Source organism: Saccopteryx leptura, chromosome 3 (assembly GCF_036850995.1).
Source record: "Saccopteryx leptura isolate mSacLep1 chromosome 3, mSacLep1_pri_phased_curated, whole genome shotgun sequence".
NCBI lineage: Eukaryota > Metazoa > Chordata > Mammalia > Chiroptera > Emballonuridae > Saccopteryx > Saccopteryx leptura.
Genome location: NC_089505.1, coordinates 343,416,713 through 343,439,006, shown reverse-complemented (window position 1 = coordinate 343,439,006; position 22,294 = coordinate 343,416,713). Strand labels below are relative to the sequence as shown.

The 22,294-nt window shown below is 40.7% G+C and overlaps 1 protein-coding gene across 1 annotated transcript in view; it reads right to left on the bottom strand.

Moving 5' to 3' along the window:
- The window catches only part of OXR1 (oxidation resistance 1), a 507,670-nt gene that overhangs the window by 239,257 nt on the left and 246,119 nt on the right, over positions 1-22,294 (bottom strand). The window contains exon 3 of the mRNA XM_066379348.1: positions 8,114-8,313. Coding sequence (XP_066235445.1) covers positions 8,114-8,313 — 200 coding nt within the window. The remainder of the gene's footprint in view (positions 1-8,113; positions 8,314-22,294) is intronic.

Here is a 22,294-nt window from a genome sequence, read left to right as displayed (position 1 = left end):
ATGGTGCAACTCAAACACCATACGAACACGAGTTGCTCAGGAAAACCCCAGAGTTATTAAACATTTCTTAATCCACTTATCACAGACAGGATTATAAACTGTGTTTCTTGATTTGGGGTTGATTACTTCTCACAGAGAACAATCCCAGAATAGGGCAACAAAGAAGGCAAGTGCACAAAATATGGCGCTACCTTGTACAATCAGAGCCGCACGCTGGTCTAGTGCACCACCTTCTACACGGGCATCAAATGAACATTTCTCTCCCTTCTGAGTCGACCGCCTCCTGCTCTGTAAAGCTTAAAACTGCATAAATGTTTAATAAAAAATAGCAATTTTTTTCTGGAGAAAAATAAAGCTGTCATATTTATTCTAGAATTGAAAAGCAGTTTCTGTCCTATAGGATAGACCTCATGTTTTAAAGTAGGTTTTAAATGGAATTAACAAAATAATCTAAAATAAAAATCCAAGCAAATGCTCCCCAGACTCACATTTACTGAACAAGGTCTGCTTATCACACAAATAAACCAAAACTTAAACATGAATTTTAAGTATCTTCAAATTCACTATCTTAACCAAGATTACACATTCTTAGACAATATGCATAAAAAGAAAGAAAGAAAGAAAGAAAGAAAGAAAGAAAGAAAGAAAGAAAGAAAGAAAGAAAGGGCATTTGTACACAGGCACCTGGAGTTCAAACCCGTGAAAAGCCCACGTCCAGTTAGGCAATTCCAGATTCCATGTACCACAAGAAACTTCAGCAATGCAATAATTTCCCCTCAAAATTCTTGTGACCCGGAAAAATCTAAAAAATTATAAAACTGTCAAAACAAACTTCACAACAAAGTCCTTTTTCTCAAGAACATAATTTAATTTGAACCCTGAGAGCACTTAACCATTTTAGTGTCTGTCCGTAGAGGCCAAGATGGCTCTGCTGATGAAATAAATCTCAGAGCCTCCCTGCTTTTAGGGGAAGCATCTCTTACTTGAAGAGAAGGTTCTGGTTCAGCGGTGACCTAGTTTCATGCTGTAGAATGTGTAGCCTGCAGTAAGATTAGTCTTTTCCTTTTTTCCCCTCTCCTGTTAAATTTTCACTTTAAAGTTGATCTTTTCTTTTATTCTTACAATTAAAAAGTCTGCCTTCAACATGAGAGGAACACAGATATGTGATACTTGAAATGCCTGCTCTACTGCAATTTACAAGCAGTTAAATGTGCATCTTGCTTTCTCTTTTTAGTATTTCCAAACTATTACTGTTTTAATTTTGCCAATTACTCAGTCAAGTTCCCAGAGAACTCCTAATTCTGTAGGCTGTCTTTTCAATATATAAGCTTCCTGAGGTTTGTAAGATACAGATTTGTATTTAACTTGCTTCGTTAAACTTGGGAGGTTGAAGGCACTCTATCCTACAGGCAGGACAAAAGACAAGAAGATCATTGGATTTCAGATTTTACAGTTTCACAGACCAGTAAAATTTGAAGAGTATTTTGTGGACATTTCCCAACTTAATTATGGTAAGTCAGGAGACTTAAAGAAAAAAAATCTTAATGCAAAGACTGTCATCTGTGGTGATCACATTGTAAGACTTATAAATGTAGAATCACTATGTTGTACACCTGAAACTAATATATTGTAATGCTATATGCCAACCATATTTTAATAAAAAAGTAAAAAAGAAAAGGCAACATCTGTACATACACACACAGAGTCTACAGAACCAATACAGGTACTATACCATCATTTTAACACAAGGAAGGTGATGAGAAAAGAAGGAAAGGAGAAAGAGGGGAAGGAAGAAAGAGAGGAGAGAAAAGAAGAAAAAAGCAGAGAGAGAGGAATCAAGAGAGGAAGAAATAATGGTTACTTTAATTGGATAAATGCAATTTCATGGAAAACTAGTGTTCTTTTTATAATGAATCTGTTTCACCATCCATGATATGCGCTACCACTTGGGCAACCACTCCTGAGTTCTCGGTCAGTAATCTAATTTCGGCACTGGCTGGTTGGCTCAGTGGTAGAACCTTCACCCTGTGTGGGGAGGTCCTGGGTTTGATTCCTGGTCAGGGCACATATGAGAAGCTCCCATTGCTTCTCCACCTCTCCCCCTCTCGCTTCTCTCTCTCTCTTTCTTCCCCTCCTGCAGCCATGATTCAATTGCAGTGAGTTGGTCCCAGGTGCTGAGGATGGCTCCATGACCTCCATCTCAGGTGCTAAGAAGAGCTGGGTTGCTGAGCAACAGAGCAATGTCCCAGTGGGCAGAGCATTGTTCCCTAATGGGCTTGCTGGATGGATCCTGGTAGGGGTACATGCGGGAGTCTGTCTCTGTCTCCTCTCCTCTCACTGAATTAAAAAAAATTATATATAAAAATATAATTTTATTTTATTTTTGTTTTTGTTTGGAAGAAGAGAACTTGACCTGAAAGACACTGTTTTAGTTTAAATCTTTCACTGTTCAGATGAGGAAAGGAAGTGATGCTAACGTTTATGTAGTCAGTGACAGAAGCAGGGTAGAAAAAGCACTTTCCTTTGCCACGGTCCCAACAGTATGGGTTACTCTCCTTGATCTGATCTAGCTCTAGATTCTGAAGTGAGGGCACATATGACGTGGAACTGCACAGGTCTGCCTGAGGGTCCAGGAGAAGTTTTGGATGCTGTGTTTCATCTTCTTCACTCACTTTGTGCCTAATTTACGATTCTTTGAGATGTCTTCACATACAGTCCTCTCAATTAAGAGTAGCAAATAAACAGTATTATAGATACCTGAATCTATTATTTGGTTTCATCTTTTATCCTTAAGTCAGGACTATTGTTTCCTTATATCCATTGTCAAACTCCAGTAGTTTTGTTGACTGTAAACAAAAGTTGGATTAGTGCCTGACCAGGTGGTGGCACAGTGGATAGAGCATCAAACTCAGACACAGAGGACCCAGGTTTGAAACCCCAAGGTCACCGGCTTGAGTGCGGACTCATCTGGCTAGAGCATGGGCTCACCAGCTTTAGCACAGGGTCGCTGGCTTGAGCATGGATCATCAACATGACCCTGTGGCCACTAACTTGAACCCAAAGGTTTCTGGCTTGTAGTCCAAGGTCACCGGCCTGAGCCCAAGGTCGCTGGCTTGAGCAAGAGGTCACAGGGTCTGCTGTAGTGCCCCCCCCCCCCCATCAAGGCACATAGGAAAAAGCAATCAATGAGCAACTAAGGTATCGCAACGAATCTCTCTCTTTTCCCATATGTCTGTCCCTATTTGACCCTCTCTCTGTATCTCTCTCTCTCTGTCTCTGCCACACACAAAAAAAAGTTGGATTAGTAAAAAATTTTATTCTATTGGCATCTTTTACCCATTAGAGTTGGTCTACTAATTTAGTATTGTATTATTTTAGTTTTAATTAATACTTCTATTTATTAAAAATATATTCTATTATTTTTAAATAAATAGATAATTAAAATTCTTAAGTATTTGAAGAACTTTAAATATCTAGTCCAGTGATTTTTCAAACCTTCGGCTACAATTCCGTGTTGGTAGTTGAGTGTGCATACAGTGGGGAAGTGGTACAAAATGCACTGGGAAGAATTCTAAGCCAACCCCAAGATTCCCACCCTGTAAAGTCCCTGGGACTGTTATGTACACAGATGTATAATCCCAGGGAACATGAATGGACACTCCCACAGTCAGGTTATGCTGACTTTAAGACAGGGAGATCATCTGGTGTCTCTAACCCAATTACACAAACCTCTTAAAAGCAGAGCGCTTTCTTGGCCAGCCTCAGGAGAGTAAGTCAGGAATTCCTATGAGTAGGATCTGACTCACAGCTATTGGCTTAAAGATGGAGGAGATCACATGACAAGGAGAAAAAGCAGCCTCTAAAGCAGGGGTCCCCAAACTTTTTACACAGGGGGCCAGTTCACTGTCCCTCAGACTGTTGGAGGGCCAGACTATAAAAAAAAACTATGAACGAATCCCTATGCACACTGCACATATCTTATTTTAAAGTAAAAAAACAAAACGGGAACAAATACAATATTTAAAATAAAAAACAAGTAAATTTAAATCAAGAAACTGACCAGTATTTCAATGGGAACTATGGGCCTGCTTTTGGCTAATGAGATGGTCAATGTGCTCCTTTCATTGACCACCAATGAAAGAGGTGCCCCTTCCGGAAGTGCAGCGGGGCCGGATAAATGGCCTCAGGGGGCCGCATGTGGCCCACAGGCCGTAGTTTGGGGACCCCTGCTCTAAAGAATGAGTGTCCCTGTTGACAACCAGCAAGGAAATGGAGATCTCAGTTCTATAACTGCAAGAACTGACTTCTGCCAACAAGAAGAAAGAGCTTGGAAGCTCATCTTTCCCAAGTTGATCCTCCAGATGGGAACTCAGCCCAGCTAACACCTTGAGCTTGGCCTCGTGATACCCTGAGCAGAGAACCTAACCATACTATGTAGATGGCTGACTTACAAAACTGTGAGCTGATAAATGGGGGTTGTTTTGAACAGCTAACTTTGTGTCAATTTGTTTCATAGTAATTGGAAACTTATACAGTACTTCATATGGTCAGCTGCGATAATAAGAGAGGAAGAGAAAAAGTACTCAGAAAGACACTGTTTTGGTTTAAATCTGTCACTGTACAGATGAGAAAAGGCAGCGATGGTAACGTTGATGCAGTCAGTGATAGAAGCAGAGTAGGAAAATCACCTTCCTTTGCCACGGTCCCGACAGCATGATTACTTCTTTCTCAATTTATCTGAAGGGTCATATTTCACATGAATAGAGAAGAGTTTTCCCCTTACTTACTCCAAATCAATGGCACTTTATTATACTTCTTGTAAAACAGGTTATTCTATTATTAAAAAGTAATGACTTTATACTGTGCCATTTTTTTGCTGCTAAACCAGCTTTCTTTCTATTGAAAAAAGTAATTAAGAACCAGGATCTGTTGCCTATACAAGGAAGCTATAATTTCTCTTTCCTGGAGTTTCCTCACAGGAAGTCAATCATAGGTTCAGGAAGAATAAAAGCTGTGAGATAAAAAGGAAAGAAGAAAGAAAGAAAGAAAGAAAGAAAGAAAGAAAGAAAGAAAGAAAGAAGAAAGAGAGAAAGAAAGAAAGAAAGAAAGAAAGAGAAAGAAAGAAAGAAAGAAAGAAAGAAAGAAAGAAAGAAAGAAAGAAAGAAAGAAAGAAAGAAAGATGGGTGGGAGGGAAGGAAGGAAGGAAGGGGAAGAAAAGAAAGGTAGAAAGAAAAAGAAAGGAAATAATTCTAGAGAAGCTACTGTGGCTACTCGGCAACTAAGAAACACTTAAAAACCCCAACATTTTCTATTTATTTATTTTTTATTTGAAAAGACTTAAGTTCCCAGAATCATTGCTTTAAATTTAAATGTAGTATTTCACATAAATATAATACTAGACTTCATTGATAAATTTATATGTAGTACTCTAATTGGCCACAAGAGGGCTCTCAGGTTTTTCCAGCTCTGTGCACCACAGATTGAGACATTTAAAGATATCTTTTCATGAACGGACATATTGGCTGGTGGATGAGTTAGTTGGCATGGATTCCTTCAGTGACATTATCTGGGAATTGCAGTAAAAATATTACTCCACTACATTGCTTACAGAAACTTCTCTAGCTCATCTCTGCGCAGAGGGGGGATGTATCCTTCTGAGTGACACAGAAGGCTGACTACAAAATGTCACAAGAGAAAGTTAATTCATTTGCGGAGTCTGCTATCTCTGGATCATATCTCCTTCTTTAATTCTCTAAGGTTCTATCTCTCATCTATAAAAATAAGGAGTATAACTCTCAGAGTTTTTCTGAGAGTGAGCGAGGCAGAAGAAAGGAGCTGAACTTGTGGCAGGTATATAGAATTCCCAATAATGGTCATTTTAATGGTTATTGTTCGTTACCAATACTTCCACTGAAGGATGTTGACATAGACTTCTTTTGTGAAATTATCTTTCAATGCAGGTGATTACATGGTTGCAAACATTTCAGCCTTAAAAATGTCTCCAGATCCAAGTTAGGAGAAGGGTTACATAAACAAGTGAAGTACCTAATTCAGCTGGCGATTTTAACATAATAGACATGCCGTTGACATCGATTATGAGTCCGAGTGCTTCAAATTCAATAATTAAAACTTCACTAGAGGTAGAGCTATTTAAAATAACTCACAGTTACTTCTGCAGTCAAACTCGCCATTTAGACCTCTATTTTTTAGGTATAGCTCTCTATTTCCTGTGGCCAACCTGGTCAGTCTTTCTCATTTTCTCGTCCTGAGAAAGTACTGAGTTTGTATGGTAAACTATTTTCCAAAGGCAAAATACTGAGTCTTCCTAGCCAGTTAATAAATCAGAAAAGCAATAGAAGGTAGTGGACATGTTGAAGGGCAGGAGGAGAAAACAACTGGAAAATGGAAAGGCAGTGGTATAAAATTTATGGGCCTCTCTTGATTGATTTGTAGAAATATGCCACAATAAGTTTTAAGAATGGGAAAATGAACCTGTCTATACAGTCATATATCAATTCTCATTAGTTGACTATTGACATCCTTAAAGACATCATGCTCGCTGCCTATTGGAAAATAAGACTTAAACATCTTAATCTATAAAGAGGAACCCTGAGAGTAGATATAGGAAGAGTGGCTACATAAAGTAATGGAAATGAAGATACTACCAGACCTACATGGAGGCATGTCTTCAAGCTCAAAGGGAAGTAATTTAATCCAAAGACACAGGAAAATGACTTGACAGGGTCATACAGAAAATTGGTGTGGAACTCAGAATTAGAAATAGGATCTCCTGATTATCATTTCTAGATAGGGAGAATAAAATATCTGAGAAAAAAAATTTCAAAAATCTCTTTGATATAACTTTGGTAAACTCATTAAGACACAATCTGTACTACTGAGGCTTTTGGATATGACCAGATCTCTCCAAAATAAAATAATATACGAGGCCAAAGCACCCATCCTCTTCCTAGGTAGATTGATCTCCTCTATGCACACCCTCCACTGTATACCATATGTTTGGCAACTTTTTGTCTAAATCGACCTAAGACACTGAAAATTGTTTTCGTTACTTGAAAAGCATGGATAAAGGCATGATTGACAAATATTGTACATAAAAGCCGGTAACTCAACTCATTTAGATTGATTACCTACAACACTCTAAGTTAAAATTATAGGACATTATTCTACCTGGGAATAAAAGTGAGACCCACAAGACCCTCTCCACAGACCCTGTCACAGGACCGGCTCTGGGTGCGATTAAATCTCCTCAAAGCGAGGTACTGTGGGGGCCCAGAACAGACCTACAGTGCCATCTGTTCTCCCTCAGAATGGAGAAACTTTCTATTTTGTCAGTGGCTTTGTTAGTTACAGGCCGACATCAACCGCTGTCTCAACAAACTGACAGAATAGGGACAGAGACTGGAGAGCCTCCAGGGAAAAAGAAAAGAACAAAAACTAAAACCCAAAAATGGCGCTGGCCCAAGAACAGCGAAAACGAAAATGGCAGCACCTAGGCTGAAAACGTGGAAGACCTGCTATATACTTGACTCCCCTCAGGCCAGATAGAGAGGGTCCTCCAGCCTGCTCTCTTACTTAACTTTGCTGAAGGTTTTCGGTATTTTTCCATCTTCATGTTCAAACCACATTAGGAAATGCAGCAGAAAGATATGCACGTTGTCCAGTGGTAGTCAACCTAGTCCCTACCGCCCACTAGTGGGAGTTCCAGCTTTCATGGTGGGAGGTAGCAGAGCAACCAAAGTATAAATAAAAAGATAGATTTAACTAGAGTAAGTTGTTTTATAAAGATTTATTCTGCCAAACTTAGTGAAAATCTGACATAAGGTGCTTGGTAAGTAATTATTATTATATGCTTTAACTTGCTGTAACTCTGCTTTATAAATTTTATAAAGTAAAGTTACCTCCCTACTTTATAAATCACCATTACTATGGATACAAAAGTGGGCGGTAGGTATAAAAAGGTTGGCTACCCCCGTCAGAAAGAGTCGCACATTATATTTATATAAGTAAGGGAGCATGTCACTTAGACCCTCCCAGTCTCAGTGCTGCCTAGACAGACCCCATCTATTCCCTACCGGAACGCGCCAGTGCTCACCGATGGTGTAGAACCGCTTCAGCTCGCTCCTCCGGGCAGGGTGCTTCTGGTTATTCGCCGTGTTGTTCTGCTCTTCTTCAATGACCGGCGGCGTCTTGGGTGCAGGGGGCTTACTGGCTTGCGGCATTGGCTTTCCTGCGCCGGCTAAAGGGTTGAACCCGGGAGCGGAGATATCCACCGACTGGGACTTTTTCTTCAACCTACAGGCAAAGAATACCACATGCGGTGACTGCTGACTGAGGAAGAGGTACACTCGTTTCACATTGACCTCCACCTTTATTTTATTTATTTTTTAACAACTGTGTTATGTTTGGCTCTAAATAGAACAAAGTTTATTCAGAAATTATAAACCCCCCTGAGAAGATTTTGAATTCTCCAACTATTTTTGAAACTAGTAGAGAAAAAGAAATCTTCTCCCTAACCATTTGGAAAGGTTTCACTAAAACATGTTAAAATGTAAGGTGCTAAAAGGACTTCTGTTTTGCTAATAATAGCAAACTAAAATGTGGTGTCACAGATAATGCATTTGGCCATTGCTCTTGGTTCTGAAAGGAGTATTTTTTTAATGCGCTAGTCAAACACTAGTTAGAAAGAAATGACTGTAACCCAGGAAAGGATAATGAAATGATGATCTGGGCGAGCAGGGGCTGCCAGCGCTCTGCTGTTCCGTCTGTATCAGCGTCTCAGCTGTGAAAATTACAGAGCTCACGTTGCTTCTCCGCACACTCTCAGTGACAATAAAAGTATGGCTCACGTCTGCATTTTAAAGAGCTGACACCAGGCCAAACTTGGACAGCAAAAAAAGCTATCCATAAAACCTTTTTCCCACTCATGCATGAGAATGTTTCTCTTGGTGTACAAATCACTGGTAAACAATATAAGCTAAATTCAAATACTTCAAGTTGCATAACTTGATATTTGTAATGTCACTGAACCCTAAAAGCCCATCTTACTCTTGGCCCTGAATACTTCTGGAAGCCAACATTGTATTCTTTTTTTCAAGTCTGATTCTCTATAAAAAACAAATTGGTAATTTTATTTTATGATTTTAGTAATCACACCTGAACATTTGCAGTTTTCTAAACATTCATACATCTTCTCACCTCCAGGCTTTATTTCTATTTCCTGGAAATACAGTACATTAATTTTCATTTTCTGCACCACCCTGCTAGACTCAGCTTCAGCATGGCCTCCTGTAGAGGGCTTCCTAAAACATGAACCTCGGCAGCCCCATGCCACTTTCCAGAGAGGGTTATTCATCACTAACTCCCAATGAGCTGCTAGTAATCTGAATTTACCAGAGCAAAAGCTTCATTAAAGAAATAGAATGTGTTGGCCCTGGCCAGTTGGCTAAGTGGTAGAGTGTCGGCCTGGCGTGCAGGAGTCCTGGGTTCAATTCCCGACCAGGACACACAGGAGAAGCGCCCATCTGCTTCTCCACCCCTCCCCCTCTCCTTTCTCTCTGTCTCTTTCTTCCCCTCCCGCAGCCAAGGCTCCATTGGAGCAAATATGGCCCGGGTGCTGAGGATGGCCCTGTGGCCTCTGCCTCAGGAGCTAGAGTGGCTCTGGTCGCAACAGAGCGACGCCCTGGATGGGCAGAGCATCGCCTCCTGGTGGGCGTGCCGGGTGGATCCTGGTCGGGCGCATGCGGGAGTCTGTCTGACTGCCTCCCTGTTTCTGGCTTCGGAAAAAATACAAAAAAAAAAAAAAAATAGAATGTGTCAATAGTATAGGATTCATGAATAAAAGTAGTGTTTACTAAATTGTAGTTTAACTCATTATCACCTGCATTTTGTCTGCAATATCCACATATAACCTCTATTACTGACTTAATATTTATGAAAACTGACTTGCTTTATCCAAATTGCCAACAAATTCATTAATAAGTATTCAATGGCCTTAGTCATAAGAAATATAAATGAAGACTGTATTGCACTGCCTAACCAGGTGGTGGTGCAGTAGATAGAGTGTCAGACTGGGACGTAGAGGACACAGGTTTGAGCCCCAAGTTTGCGACTTGAGCAAGGGTTCATCTGATTTGAGCAAGGCCCACCAGCTTGAGCCCAAGGTCGCTGGCTTAAGCAAGGGGTCACTCAGTCTGCTATAGCCCCCTGGTCAAGGCACATATGAGAAAGCAATCAATGAAGAACTAAGGTGCCACAATGAAGAACTGATGCTTCTCACCTCTCTACCTTCCTGTCTATCCCTAACTGTCCCTCTCTCTGTCTTGCTTTGTCTCTGTCACACAACAACAAAAAAAAATGTATTACACTAATAACACACCTACCAAGATAACCAAAATGTAAAAGACATGGTATAAAGTGTTGGGATGAGGAGCAGTTGGAATTCTCCAGCAATGTTGGTGGGATTATAACGTGGGCCAACCACTTTAGACAGCTGTCTTGTACTGTCTGCTCTGCGGAGGCAAGCATCTCTTGATTCAGCAAATCTATTCCCAGAAAGTATCCTACACAAATTTATGGATATGTTTTCCCAGAGATACAGTCAAGAATGTTCACAAAAGTACTATTTATAGTACACAAAAAACAAAAATAACCCCAATGTCTACTCATAGTAGAAATGGTAGAATAAACTGTGATAATATTTATAAAATTGAATTTTATATAGCAATATAAGTAAATAAACTATAACTATTTAATATTTATTTATTTATTTATTTATTTATTTATTTATTTTTTACAGAGACAGAGAGTGAGTCAGAGAGAGGGATAGACAGGGACAGACAGACAGGAGCGGAGAGAGATGAGAAGCATCAATCATTAGTTTTTCATTGCGTGTTGCAACACCTTAGTTGTTCATTGATTGCTCTCTCACATGTGCCTTGACTGCGGGCCTTCAGCAGACCGAGTAACCCCTTGCTGGAGCCAGCGACCCTGGGTTCAAGCTGGTGGGTTTTTTCCTCAAACCAGATGAGCCCGCACTCAAGCTGGTGACCTCGGGGTTCCGAACCCGGGTCCTCTGCATTGCAGTCCGATGCTCTATCCACTGCGCCACCGCCTGGTCAGGCTAAACTACAACTATTTGCAACAGCATGGGTGGCTTTCATAAAAAAATAATGCTAAAAGGCCTGACCAGGCAGTGGTGCAATGGATAGAGCTTTGGCCTGGGACACTGAGGACCTAGATTCAAAACCCTAAGGTCAACAGCTTGAGTGCAGGTTCATCCAGCTGGAGCGTGGGGTCACTGGCTTGAGCACAGGGCCACTGGCTTGAACATAGGATCATAGATATGACCCCATGGTCGCTAGCTTGAGCCGAAGGTCACTGGCTTGAGCAAGGGGTCACTCGGTCTGCTGTAGCTCCCCGGTCAAGGCACACATGAGAAAGCAATCAGTGAACAACTAAGGTGCTGCCACTATGAGTTGATGCTTCTCATCTCTCTCCCTTCCTGTCTGTCCCTCTCTCTCTCATTAAAAACAAAAACAAAAACAAAAATGCAAGAAAGTACATACTATATGATTCATTTATATAAAGTTCAAGCAAAAGCAACATTACCTATGATATTAAGACAACAGAAGGGGGATTAGAAGAGGGAAACGGGTGGAGGGAGGTAAGAGAGGGTAGAAGGGAGATAAATGATGCTAGAAGGTGGTGAACACAATCCAATATACAGATGCTGGACTATAGAATCGTATTCCTGAAACCTGTGTAGTCTTATTAACTGGTATCACCTCAATTAACTGAGTAAAAATAAAAGTGTGGGTGGGATGACTGCTGGGGACTGCATACATACACCAATGGAGACATGAAGGGGCTTCTGGCAGATCCCGATTCTGGTACCAGGATGTATTTATTTTGTGAAAATCTAATCGATACTTTTACAGTTTTTCTGGGTATATGTAATACTTCCATCAAGTTTCCATAAGAAATTAACTTTTTAACTTATTCATTTACAATGAAGATTATAATATAGTTACTGAATGGCAATGTGCCACAAAAAGGTGACAGTAAAAAGAAAGCATGGTATTACTGGCCTGTAGCCTCCCAGAGACAGCGAGGCTACAGTGAATCTAAGGAATAAGCCTTTCCCCGTTGGGGGTGGCTCCTCATCGCCATCCCCCTGCCACGCCACTCGGGAGCTGAAAGGGACTGGTCATTCTTTCCTTGACTGGCTGCTCTGCACCAGGGACTCTTCTGGGCACCAGGGATACGCAGTGAACTAAACCGGGAAAACCTCCACCGTCACCGAGTCCTCGTTCCTATGGAGGTAGACAAGTGGTAAGTAAATAACAACCAACAAATGATAAATCAGGTAGTAAAAAGCGAGATGGGTTAAAATCAAGTGAAGTACAAGGGACATGGAATACAGGCGCAGGTGCATGCGCTTGTAGGAAGGACCAGAGGGAAGGAGCTAGGAGCATCCCTGGGGGCGCAGCAATTCAGCAAATAGGGACCTTGCTTCATGCCTTAGAGCAGTGATTTTCAACCTCTTTTGAGCCACGGCACGTTTTTTACATTTACAAAATCCTGGGGCACACCACCTACCAAAATGACACAAAGTGACACTCTAACTGTTAGAATTTATTTAAAGTTTAAATAAATTACATTTATTTAAAAAAGTTAAATAAAAAAGGATAACCCCCTCATATATACAGTCCCACGTAACATCCCCTTATAAATACAGTCCCACGTAACATCCCCTCATATACAGTCCCATGTAACCTCATATATACAGTCCCATGTATCCCCTCATATATATACAGTCCCGCTAATAGATACTGGAGCTTTCATCAAGGTTGTAGGTTCAAATCAATTTGGCAAATACTTTCTCTATATAGAGACTGGACAAAATCAATTTTAGAAAATGTTGGGTACTTGTGTAACATCATAAGTCCTCAGAGTATCTCTACTGTCAGATTGAGAAGTCTGCTTTCTAGGTAAGGATTCTGATAAATACTAGAGTTCTCTCTGAGGTTGTGGGTTCAAATCCCATGGTCAGCTGGGTACAGGGGCCTTGGTTCTGTCTGTTTTGATGGTGTATATAGAGATTTGAGCTCTTTAAGAAGATGACCCTTCAGGAGGCCATATACAATATAGATGACATTGTGATGCATTGTATATCACCCTCTGCAGGGCCTCTTTTAAAAAGAAAAAGGTCAAATATCTATATACACCATCAGGATAGACATAACCAGCTGAGGCTGAGGCTTCATCTAGTGGTGGCAACATTTACCTCCAGTCCTGACCAGGATTAGAAATCGGGACCAAGGGGAGTAGCAGTTTCAACTACTCGCTGCGGCCACACAATGACAAATGCACAGCAGCCTGAGCGGGGACCTTCCTGAGTGTGGATGAGAGGCGGCCTACTATTGGTTCATCGCTAGTGGTTGGGATGAATCCTAGAAGGTGATTGGTCAGTGAGCATTCCCTGTGCCTCCACTCTTCCTGTCGCTGATAGCCGGAGGGATTGTGAGGGGAATGTTTATGTTCGGATGGAGGCAGCTGGCGGTGGGCTGGATAAATAGCCTCCGCAGGCCGTATCCGGCACACGGGCCATAGTTTGGGGACCCATGTTTAATTTCCCCACGGCATACCTGACCATGTCTCGCGGCACATGGTTGAAAAACACTGCCTTAGAGGAACACGGTGTGTCTGGAACAGCGAAAGGGAGGCTGAGGAGCAGGAGCTGAAGTCAGAAGGTGGTGCTGGGGGCACGGGAATGACAGCAGATCACAGAAAGCTTCAAGGTCATTAGGATGAGGCCAAGAGAGGGTTTGAGCAAAGGAGTCATTGTGTGATCACCTAATTTAGGAGAATCACTCTGGTTGCTTTACTGAATTGAGGTTGAAGACTGTACCTCAAAGTTAAGCATACTCCATGCAATGTCCTTCAAGGAGTAGCCACCAGCAGTCCCCAGTGAACCACATACTTGAGGAAGCATGGGTCACTTTGTGCAGGGTCATCTACTTTTTATTAACAACTTCGCCTTCCCACTGGCACCTTCTTGTCTTAGCCCAGAATTTGCAGGCTGGAGCTAGAAGTTACAGTTGTGCTATGTGCAACCACAGAAGGTATTAACATTAATAAGAAGTACTGTAGTTAAGAAATAAGTTGCTGGTCACCAGGGAAACAAAATTAATTTGTCCCAGCACGGCTTTCCAGAAAAGCAACTTAGACACACAAAGACCGAGACTATACTAGAGATATTACACTGAACCCTATAAACTCCCACAAATCACCCACATTTTACTGTTATCACCAACAAAACTATCAATATTCTGTAGTTCATTTTATAAACTTTACTTCAAAGTTAAATTAGAATTTCAATATAAACCAAGTTTTGGGGGTAGAAAGGGAGTTTGGGAGAGTAGGGATGTAAAGGAAAGTTGCTAAATTTTAGAGAAAGAAAGCCAAGTGCTCTCCAGTTCTTGGCAAAAATTATTTTCAAAATGTAAATGTGACAGGTTTTATTCAAATTTACATAGAATATTTTATCACTGGAAACTAATATTGGCCTGTTTTAGAATTGATCAGAGTGACTGAAGTCTCATCTTGGAGACTTTGTTATTTACAGGTTATGGAATGGCTTATATTTGAGAAATTACTCAATGATATAATTAATGAAGTGCTACATTACTTCAGAATCTCTACGTGTCCCACAGTCCTTTCTTTCTACAACCTCTTCAGAATGAGCAGAAAACATGGCTCTGGCCTCCGAAGGCCAAAGGCAGGCAGGAAATGGCCCTTTGGTGTTTTCCCTCTCCTTTTTGCCCTTCCCCAGTCAAGACCTGAAGGGGATCATGTTCTCACTGCTGTTGTGGGAGCCTGGAACACTGCTAAAAGGTTTGCTGGCTTGCTTAAGAAAAGACTTCTACTTTTACGTTCTTAGAAAGCAGAACTGTGTGGGTAACCGAAATACTCCCCTAAAGATTCTAAAAATGACTACTATGGTTGACAAGGAAACCAGCTAAATGCTACCTTCAATTTCCCAATTTCACGAAAGGAGAAACCTTTCTAAATTTTTAACAATGTCTTAATTAAAAGTGTTAAAGAAATGTAAATACAGCATATGGAATATGTAGGTGTACCTGGTAATAAAGAGAGACTAAAACAATCTCTTCAGAGGCAGCGGGGGGGAGGGGGGGAATCTTTGCTTAATGTGCTTTGTAATTCCAAAGGAAAGTAAGTGTTGACGTCTTGGAGGAAAAAAAGAAGAGAGAAGCCATCCCCCTTGGCCTGACTCCAATAGGCAGACCATCTGGTGTTTTATAGTTTTTGTCCCTTCCTGTTCCTCCTTTTGAGCAGATTCCTACCCTTTCCCACACGCACTCCAATGTTGGTAACAATGTTAAACAATTTTTTGAGACTCAGGGGCCTCATCAATAAAATGGGGGATAAAACTTTCCCAGAGACGTTCTGAGGATTGAGAAAACCTCCCCTGAGAAGGGCCTAGCCTACCGCCCACGTAGGATGCTGTCGATGACGGAGGCTCCGATCTCTTTATATGAGGATGTAAGGCGAGGACAGAATTTTGTTGTTCAAACACTCAGGGGACGCTGAGGAAACTCTCTCAGCTTTTCAGGCCTCTTTCCTGCCGCCCTACTTCAGATAGACATCAAGTCCGCATGGGCTGCTCTGCGTTTTGTAGGAAGTTTCACCTATTTTGAAGCATGGATTCGGGGGAAGAAATGGAAAGTAATAGAGGACAAGCTGAATGACAGTCCTTTGCGTTGTGTGCGAGATGATATTTCTATTGTGCAAGTCCCCAAATCTTCTGGAAAATAAGTTAATTCATTGATACATTACTTGGGTGTATACATTTTTTTTTTCAAATCAGTGTGGAGTTGACTTAAAACATCAAACTCATAAGCAGAGGTTGAGACCAGAGAGCCATGAGGTAGTAAAGACAAAAATTAGAAAGGAAATGTAAAGAGTTTTTTACTTTCTTACTCTGTAAAAATAGGGTTCATGCCATTTCAACTAGTTCTCCAAGGAGCAGAAGCCCGGCAGGCCAGTGATAAAATGTGAAATCTGAGCAACTATAGAAAACAAGGGGCAACCAATTTAAGTAGAATTACTCAGAGTACTCAGCTAAATTTTCTGAATCATATGCATGCATAACTTATTTCTGCTTTACTGGAAACACATTTTCCACCCATTTTCCAAAGTATTGCTTGAGAGGGACACATAAATCTTTTGACCTAAATGAGCTCATGGACATCCCAAAGCCCAGGACTTGTGCCAGCAGTGACTGAATGTGGCTTTCCATTGCCCACAACAGAGGGCTTCTCTCAAAGGTCTGGGTCAATTCTCTATGTCAACAGCTTTCTCCGTGAAGAAGCTTTCTAAGTTTCTTTACTTTTAGCCCTTTATTACATGTACTATTTATTACCTGTCATGCACTTGGTCTTACTTTCCCTTTGCCTCTCACATTGTGGGGTTTTCATCTTCTAACCATCTCCACCCTTCTACCATCTTCCCTCTAAATCAGTGGTTCCCAAACCCCGGGCCATGGACCAGTACTGGTCCGTGGGCCATTTGGTACCAGTCTGCAGAAAAAGAATAAATAACTTACATTATTTCCGTTTTATTTATATTTAAGTCTGAACGATGTTTTATTTTTAAAAAACGACCAGATTCCCTCTGTTACATCTGTCTAAGACTCACTCTTGACGCTTGTCTCAGTCATGTGATACATTTATCCGTCCTACCCTAAAGGCTGGTCCGTGAAAATATTTTCTGAGATTAAACCGGTCCGTGGCCCAATAGAGGTTGGGGACCACTGCTCTAAATCACAACCAGGCAATACTTTTCATCTTTCTTTGTCTATCAGGCTCTGCATCTTTAAATCATCTCTGTCATTTTGTCTAAACCCTGCATAATAAAATTCTACCTTAAGCCTAAACTAATTTCTGATATGACTTACTTGCATAAGAAAAAAAAATCTTCAATTATTTTGACTTCTTAACTGGAATTATTTCTTCCATCCTGTGGATTCCAAATAGTACCTGCATTAGAGCTACATAGTCCTGAGTTCCGTAGCTATCTGGGAAGAAAATGGACCTTCTACTGTCCATTTAGTATAATGTTACTATATCCTGGGAAACAGTTGAGAAAATCTATACTATATTTTAATTACTAAAAAAATAGTAAAGTAATCCTATAGTATAACGGGAACGTTCCCTAGGTCATACGGATTTAAGGTGGTATAGCATCAGTATGTAAAAGCACATCTTCCCCTTTTAGACGGTGTACGTTGAGAGTTACAGCTGAGTGGTTAAGATTACATGGAAGCCAGAATCCCAAATCTGGTATTTACCAGCTGTGAAACTTTGGTTAATTCTCTGAACCTCTCCTTGCCTGTTTGCTCATATGTAAAATGGACATATTAATAATAACTATGTCATAAAATTGCCATGAGGATTGTTAATATGTATAAAAAGCACTAAGGATACTTGGAACAATAATAAGTATTATATACACTTTTTTCTTCAAACAAAAACACAAGCAAACATAAACAGTCATTGAGCTTTTATAATGTACAGGGTCTAGGCCACATGCTATATAAACATTATTTCATTCATTGACCGCTACAAACCTATGAGGTAGGTATAATACACCATAGTTGTTGACAGGTCAGTTGAAGTTTAGAGAAAGGGCTAAAAATTAGGGAAGCTGGGATCCAATTAGGACATTTTGACCAAAACGCCACCTTTGGATTTAGGAGATAAATTTCAGCTCTGACACTTACTAGGCACGAGACTTTGGACAAGAACCTAGACTGTCTAGGTCTCAATCTATCATGGTACCACCCGCCTACTTTACCCAAGAGAGTTATTGTGAGCATAAAATGTGTTCACTTATGTGAAAGCACTTTATGAAATTCCACAGGAATCTACAGGACCAGCAGTAGCATCCAAATTTACCCTCTGCCCATTCACTTGGTGTGCAGTTCCACAAATGCACACGTTACACATACACACGTGGGTACGTGTGAATAGCTGTGCCCCAAGGACCCAGCGCTTGTAGTCCTTTCCAGTAATTTCCAGCAAGAAGACCATCTGTGGTTTGCACAACTCCATAGTGTCAGCAAAGCTGTCTCCTTGCTTCCTAAAAGTGCTAATGTAAGCAGATTCTTTTAATCAGTAGAGCTGCTGCGAATGCAGCTCAAGTTGGATCCTGTGGCTGCTGCAAAAATCTCAAGTCACTCAGAAAGAGCTTTTGGGAGGAAATGCCTAAAAATCTTCACATGGCAAAATGAAGGGCTTTTGTTACCCCTCCGGTACAGTCTGACTACAAATCAGCAGCTAAAAACAAACCACAACATCAGCAAAGAATAAGCATATTCAGAAGCCCAGTCAGAAGAAATAACAGATTGAAAAACAGTGCATTAAATAGGCAAACAATCCACTGGGATATAGAATGTATAATTGCTGGGGCCGTGCTATTCTTTGTGTCCCCAAACACAAGGATTGAGACAGAAAATCTCATTAAAGTGGAATCTGGAATTACACAATCTTACAATTCCAAACCAATGTAAAATGTTTCAACAAAAGTATCCTTTAGGAGTGGAAATTGGTTTTGGAACAGCTAATGGGAACCCAAAACTAGATACCTGGTTATAGATACCTGGTTATAGATACCTGGTTATAGTAAGACATGTTCCTAGCCCTGTATTCATTCTAAGAAATTTATGCTTTCCTATCTTGGAAATTCAGAAAACAGAAAATTCAAGAATGAAGTTACTGGTACATTGATATGTAGAAATGGGCTGCTAAAAAGTATCTTGTTAAATGCGATTGAATTTAACTCAGTAAAGGGTTAGGCCGAATACATACCATGAATTATATGGGAGTACACATGAATTCATTACTATTATACCTAATTTTATTCTAAACTACTAAAAATTAAATCCAAGACCAATCTGCCTTTTCAGAGTTTCATGAAACCTAACATAAAATGTTAGCATCTCTTACTGAACTTTTAGAAAAAGACAGCCACGTTCTTAAAGTCTGCCTGTTGCTTTATTTTTCCATGCCTACAGCAGGTCAAAAAAAGAGGAAGGAGAGAAGAATCTTCTATATTCACAAGAAATTCTGTCTGTTCACTGTGTTATTCCTGGGACTTAGTATATATATACTTCTTGGCATATAGTAGGCACTTAGTATATAAATCGTTGAATGAATGAATGAATGAATGGCTTCATCATGGGGAAAAAAAGCCACAATAAATACAAAAATGCAAGCAAGTTCATATATAAAAATCTATGAAAGTAATCTAAAAGAGTAAGACTTTGGACAGTTTGGTAGCTGATATAATGATCAATTTATTTATTTATTTATTTATTTTTATTTATTCATTTTAGAAGAGAGAGAGAGAGAGAGAGAGAGAGGAGGAACAGGAAGCATCAACTCCCATATGTGCCTTGACCAGGCAAGCCCAGGGTTTTGAACCGGTGATCTCAGCATTTCCAGGTCGACGCTTTATCCACTGCGCCACCACAAGTCAGGCTGATATAATGATCAATTTAATACATTCACGTAACAGCCTTCATCCTACTCCATGATGGGAATGTGATTTTGAGCTTGGACAAAGAAAGTAATTCCATCTCCATTATCAATATCATGATAATGATTTCACTTTAGTCACTAAATTCAGCTTTGTAATTTCTTTTTTTCTAAAGATCTAATTGGCTTTATTTAGCAATTCATGAATCGAGTAGCACCCCATCTAGTAAATAGAAAGGGGTTGCCCCAGCTTTGTAATTTCTAAGAACACTCTGTAGCTTTGATAAATTGACATCCTTATTCAAAAAATGTTTTTGTTTTTGTTTTTTTTCTGAAGCTGGAAACGGGGAGAGACAGTCAGACAGACTCCCGCATGCGCCCGTCCGAGATCCACCCGGCACGCCCACCAGGGGTGAAGCTCTGTCCACCAGGGGGCGATGCTCTGCCCCTCCAGGGTGTCGCTCTGCCTCAACCAGAGCCACTCTAGCGCCTGGGGCAGAGGCCAAGGAGCCATCCCCAGCGCCCGGGCCATCTTTGCTCCAATGGAGCCTTGGCTGCGGGAGGGGAAGAGAGAGACAGAGAGGAAGGGGGGGGGGGTTGGAGAAGCAGATGGGCGCCTCTCCCATGTGCCCTGGCCGGGAATCGAACCCGGGTCCCCTGCACGCCAGGCTGACGCTCTACCACTGAGCCAACCGGCCAGGGCCCAAAAAATGTTTTAATGTTGACATGAAGGAGTGAAAAGAGCAAGGGCTCTGGAATCAAACACTTGGGTTCAAGTTGAGGATCGACTGTTTTTAAACAATTTAATGATGAAACCACTATTAATGAGCAAGGCTTACTTTATATTTTTTGAATAATCATTAGGAATGTTGCATATTATCTTCCTACTACAAAGTTTCTTTTCTTTTGTTTTATTAAGTGAGAGGCGGAGAGGCAGAGACAGACTCCCACATTTGTCCCAACCAGGATCCAACTGGCAAGCCCCCTACCAGGGATGCTCTGCCCATCTGGGGCCGCTGCTCTGTTGCTCAGCATCTGAGTCACTCCAGCCCCTGAGGTGAGGCCATGGAGCCATCCTCAGCAGCTGGGGCCAACTTGCTTGAACCATTTAAGCCATGGCTGTGAAGAGGAAGAGAGAGAAAGAGAGAGAGAGAGAGAGAGAGAGAGAAGGGAGAGGGGAGCGGTGGAGAAGCAGATGGGTGCTTCTGTGTGCCCTGACCGGGAATCTAACCTGGGACTTCAACATGCTGGGCTGACATTCTGCTGCTGAACCAACCGGCCAGGGCTAAAGCTTCAAAACATTAAGTCAGAGACTCATTTTATGAGTTTCCCCTTCCATGTACTTTCGAATTATACCACTATATTTCAAGCATTAACTTTGAAATTATACAAATTTTCAATTTATTTTAGTTTTTGCCTTGGAACTTCAAAGCCTTTCAACTGGAAAATCCTGAAAGGAGAAACCCATTATGCAAATCCAAAGATTAGGGTTGGAAGGATTTGGAAGTCAGATTCTTGTAAATGTCCGCAATAACTCACATAGATGAAATCTAATTTTATTTTCTTTTATGAAATGATTCGTAACACGCTATTGCCACAAGAACTGCACTCTGTTTATTCATTATAGGAAGAAGAAATCAGAATTAAGAAGACTGTTTTTAGACCTTAGGATTATACCCAACATTGCTGATTAAAAGAATCTATATTTTACAGGGCCTATTACAAACTATCTGTACAAAGCATATGGAATAGCTGATTAAAAATAGTTTTGCTTATGCACAACATAAGGAAACTCCAAACTTAATCAAGATAGCTTCTGCAAGTAATAATAATCTGGGCTGAAGCCCAGTATCTTAGTCTTACAATTCAAATATAGCACACTGTCTCCCATCTTAACATCTCCAAATGAAGAGATGGGAAGCAGAAAAAGAAGGTACAGAAAAAACATAGGTCTCTTAATTAAATTTTAATTCAGGAATTTGATGTAAAAAAAATCACTGTGGCTAATCCATTACTGCTTTGCCTCTTTTAAACTAAATCATCCTATTGATGAATATTTTAAAAAAGAAAAGAAAAGCTAAGTCATCCTAAATGTTTTCAAATGAAAATGCTTTATAATTTTTTTTATTTATTCATTTTTAGAGAGGAGAAAGAGACAGAGAGGGAGAGAGAGGAGAGAAAGACAGAGAGAGAGAAGGGGGGAGGAGCAGGAAGCATCAACTCCCATATGTGCCTTGACCAGGCAAGCCCAGGGTTTCGAACTGGCGACCTCAGCATTTCCAGATCGACGCTTTATCCACTGCGCCACCACAGGTCAGGCGATGCTTTGTGATTTTTAAATGTTAGATTGCAGTATTGACTACAGTATTGATTAAACAGGATTTTTTGAAAACTACCCTCCTTAGCTCCTGACCAGGTACCCTAGAAAGGGCAGGCATGCCCTCTCTCCCAATCTGAGAATCACTGAGAAATCTGTTCAGATGACAATGGTTTAACACATAAGGCTATGGAGTGCCCTTCATACCGTGAAATTGGACTTCAGACTTTTTCAGATAAACGTCTTATATAATAAAATTACATTAAAGAAATCATTCTTCTTCCGATGGTAACTCTATAAACCTACACTTATCTTTCCCCATTATGTTTTTCTTATGACAGAAGAGAAATGGTCCTGCTCTTGTCAAAGCCGTTCTCTTCAGGTGGACTCTGAATCC